This window comes from Protopterus annectens, chromosome 8.part0 (assembly GCF_019279795.1).
Source record: "Protopterus annectens isolate FY-2018-M chromosome 8.part0, PAN1.0, whole genome shotgun sequence".
In the NCBI taxonomy this organism is placed as follows: Eukaryota; Metazoa; Chordata; order Ceratodontiformes; family Protopteridae; genus Protopterus; species Protopterus annectens.
In genome coordinates, this window is record NC_056741.1 from 1,064,769,832 (window position 1) to 1,064,797,238 (window position 27,407).

The 27,407-nt window shown below is 38.9% G+C and overlaps 1 protein-coding gene across 2 annotated transcripts in view; it reads right to left on the bottom strand.

The window, feature by feature from the left end:
- LOC122809219 overlaps positions 1-27,407 on the bottom strand; it is a 633,651-nt gene that overhangs the window by 87,643 nt on the left and 518,601 nt on the right. For both annotated transcript variants that reach the window (XM_044080532.1, XM_044080531.1), the window contains one exon: positions 26,128-26,188. In XM_044080532.1, coding sequence (XP_043936467.1) covers positions 26,128-26,188 — 61 coding nt within the window. The remainder of the gene's footprint in view (positions 1-26,127; positions 26,189-27,407) is intronic.

Here is a 27,407-nt window from a genome sequence, read left to right on the forward strand (position 1 = left end):
TGGATCCTGCAAATTCCAGTTTTGGGCTTTATAAAAAAGAAACTGCATTAGCGATGACAGCATATTTAATTAAACCCAGGTGTCTACTTTACTCCTCAGACCCCAATCTAATTTGTCACCACAGATGCATCAGATTTTTCTTGGGGAGCAGTTTCCAGAGGGATAAAGTGCAAGGTCTGTGGAATCCCTCAGACAGACCAAAACCACATCTACTGAAAAGAGGCACTGGCTGTGATCCATGCCTTGAAGTCACTCCATCACCTTTGGTCCCCAGGACCTCTACAAGTGTTTAGAGACAATACCATATTCATGTGGTATATTACTCTCCAAGCATCTTCCATTCCATCAGAACAAAACATAGCAGTAGACAAGCTGAGCAGGACCAGAACCGACACTTATAAATGGAAATTGAATGAGAGGGTTAAGCAGAAATTTTAAGGAATGTAATGGTTGTTTGAAATTTCTTTCATTCTTGGATAACCCAGTTAATTCCATACAGTGTCAAATTCCAAAAAGGACGCAGATACTCTGAAACCAACAATATCAATACTCTGAACCTGTGGGGCAACAAGATCAAGTCCACACCACAAAATAATTTAATAAAAACTTTAATTTACAAGATTAAACACTTTTGTTTATTAAAACCAGACTTCTTCAGAATCATTTATTACCACAGTTAAATATCCCACCCATGAATCATGTGACCAAAAAGAAACCAGTCTAAAAATACACATAGTTACAATGACAATATTTCCATCAGCAGTGTGATCAGGCTTAGAGCATATAATATTTAGGATTTTGAAGGATCATTAAAAACTGTTTTTTATTCTATCTTTTAATTAGTATTTATTGAACTTATTACTTTAATATGTAATTTTGTGTATTTTTTGGATTTTTTTTTTGGTCCCGTGATTCATGGGTGGGATATTTAAATGTGGTAACAAATGCTGGTTATTGATTCTGAATAAGTCTGGTTTTAACAGACAAAAACACTTACTCTTGTAAATTAAAGTTTTTATTAAATTATTTTGTGGTGTGGACCTGATTTTGTTGCCCCATAGGTTCAGAGTATTGATATTGTTGGTTTCTGAGTTTCTGTGTCCTTTTTGGAATTAATTTTTAGGTTTATCTGATTATGTCTTCTTCCGATCCAGATGTGGGTAACAATGGTGTGAGTAAGATTGGCCTAGATCACATTGTTGGCAGTGTTGGTTTGTTAAGATAAAAATTCAACTCTATTCAACAGTTTTGTGACCATGACAGTGACTGTAATAATAATTGAAAATTTATACAAGCTCTAGCCTGCCTTATAACTGTTGCACAAAGGGAACTCAGAGTTGAAGGAGTAAACCAGCCTGAAATAAGTAAGGAGAATGATAAACTGAGTGACGGGTTGGATAGTGTTTTAACCTTTGGTAAAAATGCACCTGACAACACACCCACTTTACAACAGTTAATGGATAATTCCGAGAAAACTATCTTCGGTGTCGGAGGTTGCAACTAGAAAACCTTAATGTCCGGGAGTGTCTGAAGGTAAAGAGAATTCCTAAAGGGCTGCATCTATGGAACTTTCCAAATGGCATCAAGGTAAATTGCCTGTTGTATAAAGAACTAGTGGCTTTATTCAATCATCATGGTTGTGAACTTTTGGATTGTTTGGTTAAACACAACCAAAACAAAATTGAGATTTTAACTATCAAAGCCACTAAACTCGACCAAAGAATTACCCAGGATTTATTATTTTCACAGGTCAATAAAGATTGTGTAAATATTTTTCATTGTATAGATAAGGATATCATTAATATGAAAAAGAAGAAGGAAAAGTAATTTGAACGGGACCGGGTCAAGTATTTGGAGGGTTGAGCTTATCCCCTCAATGCCAATAGGATTCACCAAACTCATTAGAGGACCAATGAGGAAACTTTTAAAGAGGAGAAGGAGCGAGGACAGTATGAGCAACCCCCTTTAGAGATGAATTCAAACTGAAGATTGGAATGCCTGAAAAATCAGAAGGAATGGCAACAGTTCACAAAGTACCATGCAACCCCCAGTACAGCAAGAATGAATGTTTTCAATGCAATTCGAAGCGGCATTAGATGAAGAAACAACAGATATACCTTTGGATTCCAACAGGGAGGTTGTGGAAAATAATGACGGGCCATTGGTGGTGAAAAATGAAGCATGTGACTTGACTTTTCTTCATACAACTATAGTGACTTTCAATGTACCACGGGACATGCTGATCTTTTGAGTAGAGGGGGCACTTTTGGTCCTTCGTTTACTTTTATGATTGACAATTTATTAATAGATTAATTAAAAAAACACAATGAAAAAGAGCGGTGCCACTGAATATCTCCTCAATAAGTTTAATGCTACAGGTTTTGTGCTTTCGGCCAGAAACAATGGCCTTCTTCAGAGCAAACATTCTATCTGAAGTAGGGACTTCATTTGTCAGCAACCTGTGGGTCTTGGATCCGATATTGGATCCAAGCTGGCAACTTGCTTCATAGCTAATGGATCCGAGCTCCTAACTCCTCCCTTCACTCATAATCTCCTGCCAACCCTCCATGACCTCAGATCTAGTTTGCTGCGCTTGTGGATGGCTGGATTCTTTGGAGCTCTTAGCGAATTTGTCAGTTAAGTGTAATTTTATTCAACTTTCCTCTTCGTTAACTTTAAAAAGTGTGTAAGAGTCAGGTTCCCTGTATTTCATACTTTTTTATATAGTTTTTTCCCTCCCTTCGCTGGTCGTTAGTGAGTGTGTGTGTGTTTGTGTTTTGGGGCCTTTGTGTTTGTGTAGCACTTTTTTTCTTTAAGTATGGCTGAGGCCCCAAAAGCCATTTTTTCAAAATGTACCAAGTGTGGCCATAAGCTCTCCCCATCTGATGGCCACACTCGGTGCGTTCGGTGCCTTGGGGTTGAACACCTCTCCTCAGGCTGTACCATTTGTGCAGCGTTCAACCCCAGGGCACTGAAAGAGCGGAGGTCAAAGCTGGTCCTGGCGGGACTTTTGCCCCCGGACTCAGCTCCGGCCTCCGCTGCTCCTGTGGCACTACCACAGGCTGTGGTCATTGCCACTCCTGCCCCCCTTCCTCCGACCGGGACTCAAACTCCCGCTAAAGCGCCGGAGGACAGGGAGGCTAGGAGGGAGAAATGGAGGGAGAAGCACCACAAGCGGCGGGCCGAGGCCTCCGCTTCGGCCCCGCCAGCTAAACGGGCTTTTCCCTCCACAGCTTCTAGGTCTCCTCCTCCTCGGCTCCGATCTCCTTGCTTCTCCCCAGGGCCCGAGGAGGAGGAGGCCCAATCTCCATCGAGGTCATCGAGGTGGCATTCCAGGCCTGCCTCGGTGGCCTTGTCGAGATCAACTTTCAGTATGTCAGATGCAGACTTGGACTGGATGATGCGAAGGTTCATCCAGGCCCAGCTGCAGATGGGAGTGCTCTTGCCTCCCCCCCTTTGGGGGGGAGCTCAACACCTTTTTTTGCTCCAATTGCTCCTTCTCCAACCCGCTACCCAGGTTCGGAGTGTTCGGAGCCGGGCAGCGTCAGAGCCGGGGGTGGGTCGGCGCCGACAGTACTTGGTACTTCGGATACGACCCTGCCCTCAAGTCTGTTGGATCCGACCTCTCGGAGCTGTGGGCTGAGCTTCGGATCTGAGGGATTCAGTGTGCCTTCAGCTCCGTCCAGGTCGGAGCACACTGGTCCTTCAGATCCAATGGTCTCGGCGCCAGCTCCGATCCCTTCATCAGATCCGAGTGGGAGTCGGCTCTCGGAGCCCAGGGAGAGCGGTTCCCCCTCAGCCTTCGATGTAATGGAGAGGGCTCTGTCGAGAGCATCCGGACCCCCGGCCCTTGTCTCAGCTCCACCCTGCACTCCCTCTCTGCTGGGCCAGGCTTCCATCACCCAGCCTCAAGGACAGCCTGCTTCAATGTCCCAGGTTGTTCCATTGGAACAGGATTTTGCTGGGGAGACCTCCTCGGACAGCCCCCCCGAGGAAGTGCCTTGCAAGCACAAGTGCAAGAGGAGGCACGTGGACTCCCCTGAGTCCTTAACTGAGGAAACGGACTTGGATGAAGGGGAAGGCTCTCCAAGATCACCCCCTGAGGATGTCTCCTTTGGAGACATCATGGAAATGCTTAGGATCAGAGGTGGGTGGTCTGCCCCCAAGGCTTCCTCCGACGAGTCCGTGTTTCTGGAGGCATTCAAAGCAGGCCCATCTACCTCTTGGGTGTCCCCTCCGGCCGACCCCCTGGTGGACCTTATTACCACCAGGGCGTGGAAGGACCCGGACACCGTGGAGCCAGTCCCAAAACACCCAGACAGGATACTGAGCCCCCCCGCAGACCGGTCACACTGGAGCAAGGGTCCCCCCATAGATGCCATGTTGACGGCGGCAGCCACGAAGAGGGAACTAGCTCAGGAGAGCCCCTCAGTCCATCCACCAAGCAAGGAGTCCCGCTCAATGGATCGCTTAAGGAAGCGAGTTTTTAGTTCAGTGACCTTTTCGGTAAGGTCTCTGAACTATATGGCACACATCATCAGGATGCAGCGGGATCTTATCAAAGAATACGCTGCCTCCCCCCCTGAGTCCATGTCGGCGGAGGACAAACAGTTGTACTCCACCCGAATGGCCACTCTGAGATCTATTTCAAATACCTCTATGTGGCTAATGTCCCACACCACCAAGGGAGACGCTAGAGCTAGCGGAGTGGGCCTAGTCATGAGACGTCAGGCCTGGCTCCGTCATTGTGAGTTTGTGGAGCCTTTTAAAGTGTCCTTTGCGAATGCCCCTTTCGATGGTTCTGCCCTGTTTGGCAAAAAGGTTTGCGAGACACTAGTCCAGAGCGTGAAGGACAGGAAGACATTGTCTGCCATTGGAGTCCACTTCTCTGCTCCCCAACGGTCTTTTTCGAAGAACCAAAAGGGTCAGAAGAAGATGTGGTTCTGGAAATCACAACACTCCCAACCCGCTCCGGACAACCAGTCCTTCCATGGCAGAGGAAGACAGGGAGGACGCCGCCCCAGGGGCAGAGGGGCTCCGAGGAACTTTGGGTCCAGAGAACCTTTCTCTGACCGGCCCACGCAGCAGCCCTGAAGGGTTGCCTGGCTGCTCCACTCTTGAAGCAGTCGGGGGGTGCTTCTTGGAGCACCTAGCGGCATGGGAGTCCATCACGACAGACCACTGGGTGCTTCGAATTATATCCAGAGGATACAAAATTCCATTACTTCATGTCCCCAAATTCAAGAACATCCCCGATGTACCACCCGATCAGAGATAGGCTGCCGCCGCAGAGATTCAGCAGCTGCTTGAACAAAAGAGCCATCCAGCCCATCCCCCAAGACCAGCTCGGATTAGGGTTCTACTCCAGGTTCTTTTTGGTGCCAAAAAAGACGGGGCACTTGAGACCAATTCTAGACCTGTCCCATTTGAACCTGTCGGTAACCAAGGAAAAATTCCGAATGGTCACTCTTCAATCTATTCTTCCCCTTCTAATGGAGAATGATTGGATGTGCTCTATAGACCTAAAGGATGCGTACTACCACATTCTAATGGACAGACGATCTAGGAGGTTCCTCTGCTTCCGGCTGGGAGCCAGTCACTACCAGTTCAGGGTCCTTCCCTTTGGCCTCACCACAGCCCCCAGGGTGTTCACCAAGGTGTTAGCAGTGATAGCGGCCCACCTGAGACTCCAGGGAATGCAGGTCTTCCCGTACCTAGACGACTAGCTCCTGACCGCCCTAACAAGGCATCTACTTTGCTCAGCCAGAGATTTCTTTCTCCACCTAGTCTCCCAATTAGGCATCACTATCAATGCCGACAAATCTTTTCTGGCCCTGACACAAGTCATAGAATTTATAGGAGCCAGAATAGACACCAGAGATCTACGAGCCTTCCTGACGTTGGAACGACTACAGAATTTGCAACTTCATGTGCGGGCCATCCTCCAGTCAGAAGCACCACCGGCAGAATTGGTCCTGAGGGTGCTGGGCTCCATGGTGGCAGCGATAACGGTCCTTCCATGTGCCCGTCTGAACATGAGGGTACTGCAGTGGACCCTTCTAGTACAATGGTCCTTTCTGTCCTTTCCTCTCCATCACCCCATCGCTATCAGCAAGGCTTGCAGGACGGCCCTATTATGGTGGCTTCATGCTCCAGATCTCCATATGGGCTGACCCTTCTGCACCTCTCCCCCTCTCGCCACGGTGACCACGGACGCCTCCCACCTCGGGTGGGGGGGGCATTATTCAGGCAGGACCGTCCAAGGCACATGGAACGATACAGAGACCTCCCTGCATATCAACGTTCTGGAGATGAGAGCGGTTCTGTATGCGTTGCAAGCACTTCAGAATCTCCTCCCCATAGGAACTATTGCAATTCAGTCGGACAACATGTCTGTTGTCTGGTACATCAACAAACAGGGGGGAACCAGGTCTTACCCTCTATGCCACGAAGCCATGAGAGTGTGGGAATGGGCGATTTCCACCAACCGCTTTCTGATTGCAACACACATTCTGGGGTGGCCCAACATCTTAGTGGACAAACTCAGCCGCACCCTTCTTACCCCTTACAAGTGGTCTCTCAACCCACTAGTAGCGAAGCAGATATTTGCAATATGGGGGCAACCCTGCTGCAATCTTTTTGCCTCTCCCTCAAACACCAAATGCGACAATTTCTTCGCTCTGATTCCCTCTCCAGGGGAAACTCCAAGAGACGCTCTGGTGCATGCTTGGCCGCCCAGTCTACTTTATGCCTATCCTACTCTACCCCTGATGCTGCAGCTCTTACAGAAAGCCTCACGGTTGGGGAGCAGGATGATCCTCATTGCCCCATTCTGGCCTCGGAAAATTTGGTTTCCTTACCTGTGGTCTCGCCTAGTGAATCCCCCCTGGATTCTGGATCCCAGTCCGGATCTAATCTCCCATCCGTCGGGTTTGCCGACCCCAAATCTGGACAGTCTGTAGTTGACAGCTTGGTTGCTCCAGTTCCACTCCTAGTTAGGAGTCCCAGTATCTCTTCACCAGTCAAAGCCATCCTCGTGGCAGCACATAAACCTTCCACCAGGAAAGTGTACCGCAGTAAATGGAAACGTTTCTCCGTCTGGGTGGAGCATCATAATCTAGATCCCTTTACGGCTCCTCTTCCATCCATACTAGACTTCCTAACCAAACTTTTTCAGGAAGGCGCTAGTTGCTCAACTGTCAAAGTACAATTGGCTGCCATCTCCCATTACCATGTGGGACATGACACAGGGCCCTTGATGTAGGCCAAATTGTGTAAAACCTTTCTTGAGGGCACCTTTTTGCTTAGACCCCCCTATAAAAGAAGCCGTACCCCCTTGGGATCTTTCACTAGTTCTTCAAGCCCTGACTGCTCCACCATTTGAACCTGCCGCTTCAGTGGATCTCAAATACTTGTCCTGGAAAACAGCATTCCTTGTAGCCATTACTTCAGCGAAAAGAGTTTCTGAGCTTCAAGCTCTTTCTGTGAAACCTCCTTACTTGATCTTTCATCCGGACAGAGTGTACCTCAGGACCAATCCCTCCTTCCTTCCCAAAATATCATCAGAAACCAATATAAATCAATCCATAAATCTACCGGTCTTCTTTCCTAAATATCAGAATAAAGGAGATTATAAGCTGCATTCATTAGATGTTCATAGGCAGCTGCGTTTTTATACTCATAGAACCGCTGGTCACAGGCAATCCGACCAGCTGTTCATTTCCTTTGCCAAATTTAATTTGGGGAAAGCAGTATCAAAAATCTCCCTGTCACGCTGGATTTCCCAATGTATTCTTTTAGCATACCAAGCTTCTGGGAGACCCGCACCTGAAGGAGTTTGCGCACATTCCACTCGTTCCATCTCTACTTCTGCAACCTTCAAATCTACAGTTCCGTTGGATGATATTTGTTCGGCAGCCACTTGGGCCTCATCTCATACCTTTATTAACCACTACAAACTGGATGTAATTTCTAGAGGGAGAGCATCCTTTGGCTCTGCGGTGCTCCGCAATATCCTTCCATGATGGCCACCCAAGATTCAGGTAGCTGGGGACTCTGTCCCACAGGTTGCTGACAAATGAAGTCCCTACTTCAAATTAAGAAGTTATGTACTCACCATAACGTTCCATCTGAGTAGGTGGCTTCATTTGTCTGCAACCATCCCCCCCACCTTCCCCCTGGCCTTCAGTGGATCTATGTGAGTTGTGTTTTGGAATACCCTTTTTGGGTATCTATAGAGGGACAAACTTGATCTGAGGTCATGGAGGGTTGGCAGGGGATTATGGGTGAAGGGAGGAGCTAGGAGCTCGGATCCATTAGCTATGAAACAAGTTGCCGGCTCTGATCCGATATCGGATCCAAGACCCACAGGTTGCAGACAAATGAAGCCACCTACTCAGATGGAACGTTATGGTGAGTACATAACTTCTTAATTTACACACCACCATTAAATACTTGGCTTAAAAATGACTAGCCAATCAGCAACAAACTTCAATTAACATTGTACATTTCAAAAGATTAAAAGCTTCTTAATACAAAATCACCACCTATCCACATACATTTCTAAACATCCAACCCCCCCCCCAAATTATAAAAGCATCATTTACACTTTTCATAATAAGCTTTTCTTCTTAAAACTGCTTTATAATTAACTTCACTGTTTAACCCAGGTGGTTTACAGGCATTTGACAGAATTTGTCATTTCAACTCCCTATAATCAAGATCCCCCTCTTTGTCTCCATTAAAATCACTGGGAACACGGTCAATTACTGTGAAATAATTTTATTTACTCTCTGGGCATACCAAAGTGTGCTTAAACAATGCATTGTCTGAATTCCTCCTGCTAATGGCATAATAATGCTCATAAATCCTATTTCTCAACTGTCTGTTGGTATAGCCAACATAAAAAGAGGAACAGACAGAACACTTAGCCATATACACCACATAGGTGGAACTACATGTAAAAACTCCAGGGACCTCCCAAATCTTATCATGTGTAATAACTTCAAAAAAGGGCCCCTCTAAAATATATCTGCAATAATTGCAACTTTTACACTTATACGTACCTGTTTGTGATACTGCTTTTTTATGTTGACCACCTTCTAACAATTCTTTAAAGTTTTTCACCCTTTTATTGATAAAAGACGCTGCATCACCTACCACTATTTTAACCTCACTGTTGGATCCTAAAATTGTCCAGTTGTTGGCTACAATGTTTTTTATAGCCTTACTGTCTGCAGTAAATATTAGTGGCATGGACGCAGCCCAGTCTTTGTATGGATGCAGCCCAGTCTTTGTTCTCTTCACCCTTGTCCTCATTATTGTCAGTATTTGCATTACAGCCAATATACTGTTAACAATTCTAGATGGGTATCCCCTTTTTTTAAACCTAAGGTGCAACTCATTCACAAGGATGTCTAACCTTGTAACATCACTTGTTAGTCTTGTCAATCTAATCAACTGACCTTTTACTATATTGTGTTTCACATAGGTCAGGTGCATGCTAGAATAATGCAGCAGGCTGTTGCTTGTTACATTTTTATAACAGATGACCGAACCTAATTTGTCCATTTCTTTTTCTTTAAAAACCTCTAAATCCAAGAAACAAACTTTTAAAAAATTCCAGTTCGAAGAACTGAAGAAGGCCATTGTTTCTGGCTGAAAGTGCTAAACCTGTGGCATTAAACTTATTGAGGAGATATTTAGTGGCACCGCTCTTTTTTATTGTGTTTTTTAAATTGGTTTTGTTCGTTACACAGTTCCGAGGCATTGTGTTCAGTTTTGGTTTTATTTAGTAGTCTTTTAACAGAACAATGTCTCAGAGTAGAGCCCTGACAGAAGAGGATAGTCTGCTGGAGGTCACCTTGCAACAGAATCCTATCGATTCCCAGGCATAGGAGGGATATGTAGAAGTAGAGCTGCCATATTACCCCAATGAGTACAACTGTGTTTGGAGAGACGTTGCCAAGGGCTTAATGACGGCTCCAGTAGTGAACAGCATTGAAGCAGTGGACACTTACACCCCATTTTAAAGGGGTGTCAGCATGTCTACAGTGAATGGGCCCTGTAAATTGTTATAGCAATATCAAGGCTAGCAGTATAGGAAGGAGAAATTGAAAAAGGTGAAGAATTATATTGGGTATATAAAACTGAACTTTAGTTTGTTGCAGGTAATGAGTAGTAATAGATGTTTAGGATTAACCTGAGTAAGGACTTGGCAACTGCAGTGTTTGTTAAAAAATGACTATTTCATGCACAGAACAACAGAGGGCTTGCCATTAAGGTTTGGGAAAATTGTATGTCTGTTTATGCTAAATATAATAATAGTTTTGTCTAAACTGCTGTGCCCACCTTCACATAATGGCAGATTTATAAATATAAGAAAAATAAAAATATGAATGTTCCCTCTTTCCAGTGCCCCCTTATGTTAATGGATTACTAGTGTCATTCCTTTTGTGGATTCAATCACCAATGTTCCCATTTGTAACTAGAAGAGACTATGGACAGCTGTGCACTGCTATTATGTACTGAAAATTTTACTTGTAAATTATCACTTGTTAGACTGTAATGAAAGTAAGTAGAAAAACACAGGACAGAGTTTCCCATATTTATATGGCATGCTTTTAAGGGGTTATGGATGAAAGGATACAGCGTGCCTTTCCATCTTTCTGCTATTATTTGAAAATATAATAATACATTAGCAACTTTATGGTTAATGATGCATCAGCCTTAATTAACGCCACTGAAAATGTAGGAGATGAAAATTATGTATATCCTTTTTCATATGTATATAATGCGTCACTAATCAGGGTTTGAAATAATACATTCTGTGCAACACAGTTCAATGAACTATGGGCTGTTAAAATATACCCTCTCCTTTTAGGTGTTAATTATTTGATATGGGATACTTAGTGCTATAACATATTTTATATTTTATTATTATTTTTATTTTAGATTTGTTTATCTGGGCAGTACACTGATCACAACTGACCATTTGTAGGTAATGCCTGGGGGAAATAATTCACAAAGAGAAAAAAATCACAGTAGGAGAGGCAGTAAGCTGCACATATTAAAACTGAAATGAAGGAAACAATATTTAACAAAAACTGTACAGTAGCAATTAACAGATGTAGGAACAATTACAGGAGAAATATACATGTTGCAAATTTGCATGATAATATGTCAGGTTTATAGAATGGTGAAAGTATTGTGGGGTAATGACAGAAAGAGCAGTGGAGGATGGGGGAGTTAAAGCTAAGAAGTGTTAGCAGTTTTAAGAAGGTCATACTAGAGGCTGAGGGGATCTTAGGTGATGTGGCCTGCTATGTTTCAAGTACACTTTGATTTGGTGTGGAGGGATGTTTTATGTTCAGCTCTGAAGACAAGGACAGGTGACTGTACTTCCTTTAGAGGTGGGAAGATTCTCATATTTTAGGAGCAAGAATGGAAAAAGAGTAATTGAAGCAGTATAGCCTAATATGTGGAGGTTTGAGTCAGGGGTAGGTATTTGGAAGAGCCATCTGAGGTTGTAGTGTGTGTTTGGTATAATATTTGTCAGCTACTGGTGGAAATGAGTTATGACAGGGAAAACCAAAGATGTGGGAGCCTTGTAGTAGGTCTGCTCTGTGCATTACTGGCACCCATTTGGCTTTTTTTGAGGGTGAGGCAGTAGTGCTCCGTAGAAGGCCTTTTCTGGATGAAGTGACAGATTTTGTATTTAATAGTCTGTAGCATGGAAGAGTTTCTCATAGAAGCTGTGGCTATTATGGGTAGACCATATTCAAGATGGGCCAGAAGGACTACTTTGCCTGTTATAGCCCTGGTTGGTTTAGATAGATAGGGTGAGTTTTTCCTGGCCCAGAAGAGAAGTGAGTTAACTTTTGTCCTTGATTTCTTAATATGGCTATGGAATATTAGTGACTGGTCTAGCCACAAACTAGAGTATTTCAAGAATTCAGTCAGTGTGTAATAAAGGATAGTAATATTGAGTGACTTGTGCAATTTCTAAAGTTTTTGGGTGATGCCAAATGGCATATTTTTAATTTTTGTGGGGTTAAATATCAGTTTCTGGTTAATGAGCCTGGAATTCAGGGTGTTCAGGTCATTTTGCAGTTGTATTTCAGTTGTAGAGTAGTTGTGGCTGGACCTAAAGATTACCATGTCATCATCATAGAGGATGAGTTGTAAAGCAGCAAAGCTATTCTGTAGTTTATTAATGAAAATGAGAAGAGAAGAGAAGATAGAACCTTGGGTTTCTCTAACTGAGAAGAAGATGAGCCTACATTAACTTTGCAGACTTTATTTGAAAGAAGTCTTAGAACCAGTTGGCAGATGAGTTACTAATTCACAAAAATGTAGTACTCCACTAAGAACAAACACCGAAGTTCCATATAAACAGACAAAAAACTTCTTTAATCACAAAAGTAATAACAATTCCCACTGCGTGAGCGCTTTCGTCTGCCCAAAGCAGACTTCATCAGAATACTGAATCAATGGTGCCTCTAGTTTTTATACAATTTTTAAAAAAAGCTGATTAATCAATAATTAACTAATTAAACCAATAATTTGATGACAATTAAACAATTTTAGGTAATTTTAAGAAAAACACTTTTGATGAATAGGTTAACCCTTAGTTAACCATGTGGTTTGAATTTAGAAATAACATTTTAAAGTGCATCTGTGCCTGAAAAAGTTGTTGTTGTATGTAAACATCAATAATTTGTTTTGTATCAAAGTGGTTACAAAATACAAACTTACAATGGTTAAAATTAAACAGAAGTGATTGTAACCTGTTGAAAAATACACAATAAAAATAAAAATAATAAATAAATCCATTGTTGAATTAAAAAATTCTGTTTGAGTTGAAAAATATATGTTAATATTCTATATCTAAAATATTTTAATGAAACATGTATATGAAAAAAAATATATATATATATATATGTATTATATATTATAATAAAAGTTAATATTTAATAAATAAGTATTAAAACAACTAAGGTGATCACAACTCCTGTCAATATATAGTGGAATGTAAACAGCAAACAAGGGATCTATACCTAAATGTGGTAATTTGACCATATGTAATTCAATTTTAAGGTCATAGTAAAAAATCATAATAAAAAAGCCATAACCATGTTGTATCTTGTTGAAGAAATAAAATATTTGTTGTTAGACTGAAGTGGCTTTATCTATTAATATTGCTTTAATATTAATATATTCGTTGAGTCCCGGTGGGATGTTTGACCTTAGTCTCAACTGCCATTTTATCTCCTTCTGTAATAAAATATTTTTAATGTCACCTCCCCTGGGGTCTGTTTTAATCAAGTCCAAGATACCAAACTTGAAATCTATGAAGCCAACACACTCTATAGAATGTTTGTAGAGTGCGCTGGTCTCTTTTTTCTTTTTAATATCATTCACATGTTCATAGATTCTCTCTCTAAGTGTCCTCTCGGCTTTACCCACATAAAAGGAGGGGCATTTAGTACATGTAGCTAGATAAACTAGCATCCTACTACGACAATTACCTTTACAAAATGAAATTTTACTATTCAATCCATTTTCAAGTTTTATTTCTTCCATTTGGTTAATGTATGGACATTGTCTACAACTACCACACTTGGTGGATCCTTTCTTTTTGTCAAATGTTGTGTTCCCTTTTTCAAATAATCTTTTAAAATTTGTAGCAGTCCTAAATGAAAATAAAGGTTTATTTCCAACTGTCTCATAAATCTCTTTATTAGTCTTGAAAATAGACCAATTATTTTCAAGAATGTTGGTGAAACAGTCTGAAAATCCATTATATTCCACCATACAAGCACCCATAAAGTCCTTAACATTATTTGACTTATTTTCTTTGGGTATAAACCTCCAACCCAACAGTGGTATAAATTTAATACCCCACCCATTGTATACTTCTTCCAAAATTTCACCAACCAGTTGCTTGGGATATCCCCTTTCCGAAAATTTTTCCATCAAAAAAGAAAATTCATACAATAAATCTTTATGTTCTGAGGTCATCCTCGCTATTCTAACCGCCTGTCCCTTAATAATACTTCTCTTTTGATGAAAGGGATGTTGGCTGTTGAATTGCAGATAACTGTTACACCATGTATTTTTTCGGAAAATATTGGATTTAAAACCCTTGGACTTTTTGCTTAGGGTAATATCCAAATAACTTATACATTTATGGTGTGTTTCGTGTGTGAAAGACAAGAAAGATGTAGTTTGATTTATGTATGTCATAAATTCCTTTAGATCATCTGAATGGTCTTCCTCCCACAATAAAAAAATATCATCCAGAAATCTGAGATATATTTTTATATTTTTCATATAGTGCCTAGAAAAGATGTATTGCTCCTCCCATTCGAGAAGAACAAGATTAGATATATGAAGCAAGCCGCCCCCATAGCCACCCCAGTAATCTGTTTGTAATATTCTGCTTGGAATGTAATAAAGTTGTTGTCAAGGACTATTTCAGTCAGTTCTAATATTAATTTCTTATTGTCCAAGGGGGACTTTAAATGTTTATAAACACAGTTCTCAAAGTATTCAAAACCCATTTCTCTGGGTATGCAAGTGAAAAGATCTTTGACATCTATGGTAACAAACTTGAAAGTGTCTGACCATAGATTGTCTGTTATTTTACCCAGGAAGTCCCAAGAGTCTTGAACCAGATGTTTTTGAGTCCTAACAATTTCTTTCAATTTGTGGTCAATGAACACTGCTAATGGGTGGGTTTTAGACTTTTTTGCAGAAACTATGGGACGAAAGGGAGGTTTCAATATATTTTTGTGTATCTTTGGTATTCCAAAGAATTGGGGTACACAGGGATATGTTTGTTTCAAAAAATTGTGTGTTTCTTTCCCAATTCTGTTTTCTATAAAATATTCCTCCAACAAACTATCTATTCTTCTGTAGGCTATTTGAACCTCATTGTGTGACACGGTGGTATAGGTTTTTTCATCTATCAGTAAATTGGTTAAGACATTGTTATAAGCTTCCTGGTAATAAATGACCACTCCACCACCTTTGTCAGGTTGCATGAACCTTAAATTTGTCTCTTTCCTCAAATTTTCAAGTAATGTTAACTCATCTTCCTTTAAATTATTAACTTTATTCAACCCTTTCAACCTACCAAAAGTTTCATATATATCATTGGTAACTATAGCCTCAAAGGTGTTAATAACAGGATGTAATGGAGGGTTAAAATGCTCCTAGTGAGCTTTGAGTTTTTTCAAGTGGTTCTCTTTCAGAACCTTCACTAGGTGTATCATTGTTAACTAGTTTTTTATGTTTACAAGTAATTTTCAAATTTAATTTTCGAAGATATAGTTTTAACTCTAATAATATGTTGGCCAAATCACCAAAAGTTGTTTTAACAAATTTAAAACCCCTTGAAAACAGTTCAAAATGTTGTTTTTCTAGTTTCAAGTTTGTATAATTGTGTATTTTGAAACCCTTATATAAAAAGGTAATACCATTCTCCTCTATTTTAATGTCATCTATCTCCCTCTCCTCCCCCTGTTTTTCCAAGCAAAATCTTTCCCACCCGTGTGTTCCTGTGGTCCTGGATCTGAGGGAATTCGTTGTTTGCTGGCTAGTCTTTCTGATCTTCGGGGCCCTAAAAAAGTTTCAGTATTTTCATGAAAGGAATCTAACTCATCCAAATAGCCATTTCTTGTTGCAAAATGTCTGTCTTGTTCAAATCTATCCTGAAATTCAACTCTCTTGTTTCTCCCTGAGTCTTTATTGGGCCCAAGCCTGTTGTTAGTAATATAATTTCCCTGATTTTTCCACACCTTCTGAAATGGGGGGGGGGGTAACTTTTACCCTTCTTATACTGTTCCCTGTCTCTAGACAGTTTACCTTGCTTCCTTGCATAAACCTTGTCAATTTTAATTTCAACTCTTTTTAAAATTTTAATATATAAATTCTCATAATCCTCAAACAGTAAATCATTAACAATTTCTTTCTGATTATCATTCACTTCTTTTAAAAGCTTCTTCAGCTGCACTTTATTATATTTAGTTAGTTTAGACATCAAGGTAAAACCACAATCATCAAAAAAAGCATGTAAATCAGTCAAAACACTTTCCGTGTAATAAATACCAAAAGGGTATTTATAAAACCTGAGTCCCTGAGGGACTATTTTATAAACCAGACATTGGTGTAGATAATTATTGTCAATTTGTAAGCACTTGTATTTGTGCAGTATTTTTTCAAAATTAAACAGTTTGTCTTTTAAAGTCATTTCCCGGTCTATAACAGTGTTGTCTTTATGTGCATAAATTCCTTCACTGTTGGAATTGAATGTTTTATCAAAAGAAAAAACTTTATCTAAAATGTCCTTGTAACCGGTGGAAAGACAATCTTTAACCTCAACATGCTGCCGCATTCTAACAGTGTTAGATGCCGCATTTTCAGTTCTCTGCAAATTTGCGTGTACAGTACCTTTGTAATGAGATGGTCTGGACTGACGACCAAGGTTTCCGTTGTCGTTCGGAGACTTTTCTCCTGAATTAGGATTTACTTCTTCTCTTTCTAAAGAGTACCTCGTATTTTGCGCTTCTGCTCCTTCAGTCGTTTTCATTCCACCATAACTCCGGTTGCCTGAGCGTGGAGATGACGTCACCGGCTGCGCTGGAAGGTTACCTACGTATTTTTGTATAAGTTAAATTAAGTTTGTATAATTATGTATTTTAAAACCCTTATATAAAAAGGTAATACCATTCTCCTCTATTTTAATGTCATCTATCTCCCTCTCCTCCCCCTGTTTTTCCAAGCAAAATCTTTCCCACCCGTGTGTTCCTGTGGTCCTGGATCTGAGGGAATTCGTTGTTTGCTGGCTAGTCTTTCTGATCTTCGGGGCCCTAAAAAAGTTTCAGTATTTTCATGAAAGGAATCTAACTCATCCAAATAGCCATTTCTTGTTGCAAAATGTCTGTCTTGTTCAAATCTATCCTGAAATTCAACTCTCTTGTTTCTCCCTGAGTCTTTATTGGGCCCAAGTCTGTTGTTAGAAATATAATTTCCCTGATTTTTCCACACCTTCTGAAATGGGGGGGGGGTAACTTTTACCCTTCTTATACTGTTCCCTGTCTCTAGACAGTTTACCTTGCTTCCTTGCATAAACCTTGTCAATTTTAATTTCAACTCTTTTTAAAAATTATTTTTATTTTTATTGTGTATTTTTCAACAGGTTACAATCACTTCTGTTTAATTTTAACCATTGTAAGTTTGTATTTTGTAACCACTTTGATACAAAACAAATTATTGATGTTTACATACAACAACAACTTTTTCAGGCACAGATGCACTTTAAAATGTTATTTCTAAATTCAAACCACATGGTTAACTAAGGGTTAACCTATTCATCAAAAGTGTTTTTCTTAAAATTACCTAAAATTGTTTAATTGTCATCAAATTATTGGTTTAATTAGTTAATTATTGATTAATCAGCTTTTTTAAAAAATTGTATAAAAACTAGAGGCACCATTGATTCAGTATTCTGATGAAGTCTGCTTTGGGCAGACGAAAGCGCTCACGCAGTGGGAATTGTTATTACTTTTGTGATTAAAGAAGTTTTTTGTCTGTTTATACGGAACTTGGGTGTTTGTTCTTAGATGAGTTACTAATGCCAATATTCTAAAGAGATTGAAGTTGGAGTTGGTGGATGATTAGACCAAAGACTGTTGTGAGGTCAATGATTATTACTCCTGTCAAGTTACCTTTGTTATTCTTGAGAAGAGTGTCAGCAGTTAGGCACCAAAGTGTTGTTATTATACCATGACGTGTCCAGAATCCATGCTGTTTTAGGCAAGAAGATGGTATTGCTGAATGTAGCTTGAGAGCTGGATCTGAAAGATTGTTTCTGTTATCATGCTGACAGTGGGTAAGATGGAGATAAGACAAATGTGTGAGGTGTTTTGAGGTCTAGATTGTTTGAGAAGGAGGATACTGAGTACTGTTTTCCAAATGCTGGTATTATAGTTTGTGGCAGTCAAAAGTTAAAGATGTGATGAAGAGGCAGGGTTGGAAATTCCCTGCATGGAAAAAAAATGTGGTCTGACCCTGGAGAAGGAGGAGTCTGTAGGCATGTTGTTAAGTAGCTTACTGCTTTCCTTGTGTGAGTTTTTTTTATGTAGAAGGAAGATGAAGGGAGGGGTTTCTGGTTAGGTGGAGAGGCAAGTGGAGCTGCTCTTGTTAGTTTGTGAGGGTGCCTAAATTCATTGACAAAGTTAAGAGAAGGTAAGTAGTCAATGATTTGTCTGGGTTAGATTTAAATAGGATTTGCTGCCAGAGCATTTATGTCCAGTGAGCAGAATGACCTTGTACCAGAAATGTTTGGGTTTATTTAATAGGGAAAGTTGCCTGATTTCAAGATCGTTTGCTTTGCGCTTCTGTATGGATTGTTTAGCCAAGTTCTGTATGGTAAATGTAGCATGGACTGTTAGACATGGTTGGTATTTTTTTCAAGCTCTTTGGTGAGCCATGGGCTCATTCCTGTTTAAAGAGTTGTTTTATCATCAGAAAGAATTTGTTCTGGAGTTGGAGGAACATTCGGGTTAGGGCTGGACATTAACTCACAAATGGCCACAGTCATATATTTCAAGTTGCTGCTGTCATACATATATACAGTATACCTCCTCAGCCATACCCAAAAGACAGCCAGAAAACAACAGCAGATAATACTTTTCCTCCACAGACAGTCCTAGTAATTATAGTTACTTTGTGCATATCCATTCTCAGATAACTAGTTTTTATATATAAAAAAAACAGATTGTTTTGTATATCCTGATCCTGCAAATGCTACCTACTGCATCTCACAATTCACTCTGATTCTGCTTGATATTTATTATTTTATTTTACAGTTATTTACCAGGGTAGTGTACTGATTACAACTAACCCTTTGCAGGTTTGCCTAGTCACACGAATTCACAAAGAAGAAAAAGTAAAAGAAAGAGGCAGTAAGCTGTACATATCAAAAAGAAGAACAAAAAGTAACAATATATAATAAAACTGTACAATAACAATTAACAGATAATTGTGAAAGAAATGTGCATTTTACATTTTTAGATGCTTATATTTCAGATCTACTTTGTAGTGGAAATGATGTGGGATCATGAGAGTCAGGGCACAGAAGGGTTGAGGCAGTGGATTTAAGAGCAGATAGCAGTTGAGAGAGAGAGAAGGTATAGAGGTTGAGTGGGCCTTACATGATGTGGCCTACTGGCCTACTGTGTTTTTGTTGTGTTAGCTATAACATTTTTGATTTACTGGTAAATCACTTAGGATTACAGTCAATCAATAATGCCAGACATGAGAGGTTCAAACTTCTTATTTTTCAGAAAATGCATGCTGATGCACAAAACATGTTGTTCTATTAACCTTATTAAGTAAATTAGAACAATATTTTAAATTTGTCCCTAGTTTTTGAGCCATTGTTCCCCTGTCCCTAAACCTCATTATTTTGGGCTTTACCCTCGTGATTCTTAAGCAGATAAGTTAAATGTTATGCTGCTCCAAATATCTGGTTAAAAAAAAAAAACTTAGCTCACCACTGATGGAAGCTTCAGCTTTTCTATTCACATACCACCTATATTTGAAAGTATGAGATTTCTGCCATGTTCTGCCTATGGAGTGGATATCTCACAATATTCAAGTTTAACACAACATGAATGGTCAAGTCAACTGCAGCACCTCCTCCTAGGGAGCCTGTTACAGGCATGCTTCTTTTTATCAGGGGTGCTTGGGACATTTTTAGAACAAAGAAATACTGTGTTTCATTGGTCAATAAATAAATGTTGATGATCACCTCTGGGAGAATGGCTTACTAGGCATCTGCCTATTTGGCCTATGAGTAAGGCTGGCTCTGCATTTCACTAGCTTAGTCATAATACAGTAACACAAGACTGATTCAATTATCTTAGATGTTGGACCAACCCTGTTTAAAGTGTAGGCCGGATGCATGTATGCCTACACTACGTGTACACTAACAGTATGCCATTTTGAATTAAGAGATAATACAAGCATAACTCCCACCTCTTTCCTTCTAATTTTAGTTTCCTTACTGATTTTCTTGCAACCTTAAATATTGAGGGGTTCATAGAGGTTACCACAATGTGTAGACTATGTCTGCATTTAGTGTAATCTTTCTGAGTGAATAGACAGCAAGAAAAATGTGGTAGGGATGTTCTTCAATACAGGTAGTGCACAGTTATTGTACACTTAGTGTAGGCATTCATGAATTCGGCTTTATAAATTTCAGCTTTCACAGTTCTGTCAGATGTATTCTTTTCAGTTCAGAACTTAATGTGGCCCCTCACCCCCTCCACAGTTGGAACAAGTTAACACATTACTTGTTTTTTCTTTTTTGTTTCAGAGAAGATGGTAGAGTTTTTCTTGCAGTTTTATCCTTCAGAACAGAAAATTCAAACTTTTTAATTAAGATACAAGGAAACAGGCAATAGCACCAGTAAGCTCCAATAATAATACTAATAAAGTAGTCCTTATTGGAGCTTACTGGTGCTATTGCCTGTTTTCTTGGTTCTTGGTTTGTGTTTCAGTCATATTGATTTTTTAATTAAGATATTTTAAAGAAGTGAAAACACAGAAACATCATGAATAGGTCTGATAGGCAACAAACTCTGTTACAGACAATTATATTATTGGCCAAGATAACAAATTAAATAACATGTAATGCATAGTAGCCAAAAAAGCGGTTAGGGCACACAGTAACCAAGGAGGCAGCACAAAAGGAAGTCAAATCTTTAATCCACAATAACACAAGCGCTTTTGTCCTGCCACAATGCAGGACTTCTTCAAAGTGAATAAAGACCAAAAAACACTACTCATTAAATACCCTCCCTCTTAGAATACATTTTTGAAAAAGAGTCCATTATTTTGTGCTGCCTCCTTGGTTACTGTGTTCAAGTAAAATATATTTTAAGAAGGGTAATTGCAATAGTAGGGAGACAGTCTACCTAGCATTGTGTAAGGATTATTCAGGTTTTTATGTCAGTAAGATGTAAAGGTCTCTAGGTAAGCGCATTTATGAACATATGTGTAGTATAAGGAAAAAAAACCCTAATAATGCTTTGTACAAACATTTTTCCACACAACCCACAAATACTGGATTTTTGTTTGGTATCTTTGAGCAGGTACTTGTTGACCCCAGGGGGGTGATTGGAAAAATTGGCTTTGTTGTAGGGAGACATGGTGGCAGCTTAAATTAAATGCCACTACTGCCTCAGGATTGAACGATTATGTCTCTGTCAAACCTTTTTTTTTTAGAAAATAGAACTTCTAAGTTATAGAAAATGTATAATTAACTAGTGTATCACACCTTCAATAGGATGGGTATTTGATGTATCGAGTGTTCAAGTATTATTAATTGTTGTTTCACATTTTAATGTTCACATGGATTATGTACAATTTTTTCTATATACACATTTTAAGTGAACAGTTTAAGATATGCTTTTATGGTGGATCTTTCTCCCTTTAATTTTTTTGGCACCTTTTGTAAGAGGGAAGGTATTTAATGTGTATTGTTTTTTGGATTTTATTCACTTTGAAGAAGTCTTTCATTGCGGCAGGACGTAAGCACTTGTGTTATTGTGGATTAAAGATTTGACTTCCTCTTGTGCTGCCTTCTTGGTTACTGTGTGCCCTAACCGCTTTTTTGGCTATTGGTACTGTTGTTGCAGTGATTTTCCTGATTTTCCTGGTTGATAGTATGTAATGCATAGTACTTTGCAAACTATTAAATGTAAAAAAAATCTGTTACAAATGATCCATATTAAATGCAAAAATCTAATGAGTGAATTAAAGTTAAGAATTAATAAATCTGTTAATTGGTGGATAGAGGCAGGGACTGATTCCATCTATAATGACTAACTTATCACAGTACATTATAAGTTTATTTTTATTCTAATTCACAGTGGCATAACAATTACTCTGTAGCACAAAGAACCCAAACAGTCTAGTGAATCTGAATGAGCACAAGGGTAAGTGGGTAGGCCAGGGTAACTAAGAGCTAACAGCTGTATGTTTAACTGATTTTAATGGGAGCATATTAGGTATCCGAATATGATGAATGTCCTGTAATATATTCCCTCACTGCATCATAGCGAGCTCAGAATGGGATACAGAATGAAGCAGTTGCTGGTTTTCTTAAATTTGGGTTTGGTGCATTGTTTTCCAATATCTAATAATAGATTTCTTTGCCATCAGCAACATGATAAGAATTATATTAGGAGCAGAGTCTAGTGAAAAAACAAACACAACTAAATCCTTATGTACCCCAGGGGATATGACAGCATCTGCATCCACCTGTTCCCAAAATCTATTCCTGAAATCAAGTATGAAGGGACAGCTCCAAATAACATACTCCCAGTTCAGCACAACATTGTTTCTATGGTGTCACCAGCATTGTGAGTATGGAGGCTCTTAGGTGTCAAAAACAGATGATAAAGGCATTTCCAAGTGAATACTTTCCACTTTGGGGAACTCAGGATTTGGAAGGGGATTGCACTACAGATCTTGATTGAGCTGTTGTCAAACTATGACCCAAGATACATATATAAAAACTGCTGTATGATCCTACAGACAATACAAGTATAACTCCCACCTTCTTCCTTCTAATTTTAGTTTTTCTACCGATTTTCTTCCAACCTTAAATATCAAGGGGGATTCATAACGGTTACTGCAATGTGGACTAACACTTGGAAATATAGATACCGATCCACGTTTCCCTGAGATCACTCTATTCATCACAGATTCCACACACTGAAAGGAGGAACCTCCCAGAACTGATTGAATCCAGGAATGGGTAAAAAAAGCTGATAGAAAGGACACAATTTGAAAATAATAAAAACTGTTTATCCGTGGTGATATTGGTCAACTAAAGTCTTCCACATTTTGAGCTACCTCCACCCAATAAAACTGAAATGAAAATAACAATCCTCTATTGAATAGGAAAGGAATCCTGAAGAAATGAGAATACAGTAAGAGCAAAGTAGGGAAATATAAAGGACGAGGGAACCTTAGCCTGTCTATTTTCCAAAAGCTTGTGACCACTCCCTGGTAAAGTGTATTCAAATTCTGAGACTGTTCCAATGTGAGAAGATCTTGAAAGTGCCCTATTGCAGTCAAAAATAACAGGAAATCATTTTTTGTTAAGAAATGAAAATGAAAACAGGTGGGGAATATGTTTAGATCTATGGGTTTTGCCAAAAGCATCATCCAAGGATATGAGCACCCAGGAATATAGAGTTCAAGAATGTACCACAAAAGAGAGGCTTCCTGACCCCAGACAAGAATCAGAAGCTGAAGACCCCAGAGGATTGTGGTGCATAATAAATATCTACAGCACCACTAGGATAGCATGAGGCCCATAGACACTGCCTAATTTGTTCATTCCAGCTCCACAAGAGAGATGGATGAAGTCTCATTGGCAAATGCTGTATGACATGTAGCAGTTTGGGTATAAGATCATCTTACTTAGGTGAAGCTTTATCTCAAATGTGATATACCAGCTACCCATCTCCTGTATAGCCCTGGATGGGCTATTAATATTTGTATTCCTGGTTGTCACTGGTGAAAATGTAAGCATAACACCAAGATAATGAAGTGATAAGGAGTCAAAACTAAAGTACCTTCTTTTACCTCTCTCTACTTACTCCCCTTGAGAAGCTAATCTCTAAAACTCCCTTGTAAATAGCCTCTGATATTAATTAATATAGAACTGTGCATGTGTATATATTTACTGAATCAATTATATTCTTCTTGAATGTTTTACTAAAGAAGAACTCCCCTATCTTGTACTGTAAATAGAATTAGAGTAAGTGTCCTTCCTAGTATATATTCTCAATTAGTATAATCTAGATTAAACCATGTTTCTGTTTGTATTTTACTAACTACTTACTTTCTTTATGTAAATAATTTGTTTTGTATTACCTTCAATGTGGAGCTTTTCTCTCCGGGCCTCTGCTGAAAATGGAAATGTATCCAGTTGGACTAGCCCGGTAAACAAATGTAAAATAAATAAAATAAATAAATCAATTGAAGTCTGGGTGTCAACAGAATTGACTTAGTAACAATGACCTTGTAGCCTGAGCAGGCCCAACAATTTTGAATGAGTTCCCAACATTTCTGTATTGAGGAAACAGAGTTATTAAGTTTGCTTTCAGGTTATACCCCACATTAATTAATTCAGGGGTTGCACAGTTTTTGGGTAGGCAGTTATGCTGACTAGCAGTAGTAGTCACTGCTGGAGATGTATCAGCTTTTGGACAGTTGACACTTGTAAATCCATAAGTTTTGGAAATAATGTTTTCTTGGTTGCTTGGAAATACAGCTACAGCAATGTAGGGAATTGGTAACTCAAACTTAGAGTTGCATGTAGCTCCAGAGGTACTGCAAGGATCTGAATATGGCAAGTCAATGGTCAAAATGTCCATGAATATAACACCAGTGTAAGTCCATAATGACACCAGGGGTGGCACCTGAATAAAAATGCAGAGTGATTTGATACTCCACAACTCCAGTGTTAGCTCACTTGACTTTATAACTTCAGAACAAAAGATACATGGTACCACAATTATTTCTCAGCCATAATGTTCCATCCAGAAAATGTGCTGAATTCCATCACAAGAAATTGCCCAAGGCTGCAGGCCTTACACAGGCCCAACAGTCAGTTCCAAGCACAGATGCTTCTACATTGGGTATTCCACAGAAATAATCCAAATACAAGTTCAACTAGTCACTTAACTCCATCTTCCCAAGGTCTTCATTCAGATACTGCTACAGTAAGGCACTAATGTCTCTGGTTTGTTGCTTTAGGCAGCCTTCTTATGTATCACTTTTGGTAACTGACACCTTGTTTTATAACTAATTGATTTACTGCAGTATAAATTTGACATATGCACATTCCCTACCACCAGTGTTACTACACAGCAGTTGTAATATAGTTTATTTCTATTACATGAATATATAATTATCATTAATGAGACTTTTTGAAGGAAAACACATCAAATCATCTCATTGATTATAATTATTAAAGCAAAAAATCATCTAAACGAAATGATTAATCAAAAACATATTTGTGATCACCAAGAAGCCTAGAATAAATTGCTTCCATGTACGTGCTTCACAGCCCCATCGCAAGATCAGGGGTCTTTGTCCGCATACCCTTGAACTTAAATGAAATAACTTCAGGGTTGCACAACTGTGAAAAAGTAAAAAAAAAAAATTCTTGAATTATTCTACAGCTGACTCCCTTAAATTTGACTACATAATTCAATTAACCTCACCGCCAGTAAAATTTCTCACTAAATTGGCACATAATGAAAGTGGTTGCTGATGGTAAAGAGAGAGCAAGAAGGAGACATTGATATGTTGTTGAAGCTCCCCCTGCCTGTCTTAATAATATGTGCTAACCTTATCCCTTCCCCTGTGGCTAACCTTAACGTATATCTAAACTTTAAAAAAGCCCTTCCCATAACACTACCACTATTCAGACAAATTTGATCTGAATGTTGTTGAGTTATGGATAGTGCATCAGAAAAGGAAATTGTTTCCTTTTTCAATGTAGTTTGTGCTGATGTGCTGTTTGTATGATATAATGAATGCTCAACATGTTGTGATGCATGTTTTGTATGTTGACCATTCATTTTATAATTTTATATACACACATAAACACACACACACACACACACACACACACACACACACACACACACGTGTGTGTGTGTGCGTGTGTGTGTGTGTGTGTGTGTGTGTGTGTGTGTGTGTGCAATATATACACAAAATAAAACATATGTTATGAACACATATATATGTTATGTTTACTTTTGGCTTTGTGCCTCATGTAATGGCTAAAAAGGGACAAAGAAGTAATTAACCCATCCAGTTAATAAATGTGTAAAGAGAAAAATGTACTGTGAACAAATGGGAGTTCATTACACTAGAGGATTAGCAGTGTGATATACAGACTACATGATGCAAAAAGAAAAACATTCGTAAATGCATAAAAATGAGCAATTCAACACTTGTCTCATACCATGTTATACATAATGTTCGAATAAGAAAACACAACTTTTAGAAAGTATGTATCTTGAGTACCTTTTTCTTAAATGTCATATTAGTCAAGGCATCATTTCTCTTTTTTGACTGACGTCGTTTCCTAAAAAAATTCAAAATATATTTTCTTACAAGTTTACATAAAAACTTTATTTATATTATTTTACACAGTGTTGTGTTTCACAGTCTTATGCTTCCTGATATCACACTGACATACAAGAATATAACTGGATGCATGTTTTTATATTTCACACTTTAAAGGCTGAATTGTTTTGTAAACATTACAGACTTACAACAGTGGAATGCATGTAAGCTGAACCAATGATAATTGAGTGGCATGATCTGATAGTGGGAGTAGGTTACTTGACCATACACAAAATGGCTATACTACATTGCTAGAAATAACCACAAAACTACCATAGTGAAGACAAAATACTGGATTTAGCGTAAATAATCATTTTATTCTGCTGATTTTGTTATAAATTCAAAAACAAGGTACTGTGAAAAAAATAAGACAGAATAAAAATATGTTACAAATGCACTGTTATACCACACTTAAAAACTATTGCAAAATTATTCATTAACCTTAAGCCTCTTTTCTTTTAAAAACATTTTATATTGATAGTCTCATATAAACTAGGAAGTTTATCAGCAATAAATTTAATTTGCCATTCAGCCTCCCTTGTCTCTATTTTATTTCTATAATTCCCTTTCCTTAGATCAAATGGGACTTGTTCTAAAATGGAAAATAACAACTTTTTGTATCTATTACAGTTTTTGAATGTTTAAATCCAGCATTCCTCTCATCTTTGTTTTTTACAGCATACAAATGTTCCTTTACTCTCTTTTCTGAAGTTTTGGTAGTCATCCCTATGTAAAAGGCATGACAACCTGAACATGAACTTATATAAACTATGACCTTGGATTTACAGTTAAACCTTCCCAGGACTGTGACAGTATATTCAGTATGCTCCAGTACAATATAAGACACTTTATTATGAATGAATCTACAAGCTGCAATTGTTCCAGCTTTATAAGTTCTTTTATTTTGTCTGTATAAGGTAAGGAATATAAGTATTATCTTTTTGTGATATTGTTTTTAAGCTGTTGGTCTTTTTATAAACAAAAACTGGCTGATTTCCTACTACCTCAGATAATTTTGCATTACCCTCAAGCATCTTCCAGTTTGTGAAAAGGGTGTTGATGCCTGTGTCAATGCCAAATTATGGTAAAGTTATAACATTGTACAGAAATCTACTTTGAAGATATATTATGTATAAATTCCACTTGTAATTAATTATATAGTTTTTACATTACCATGT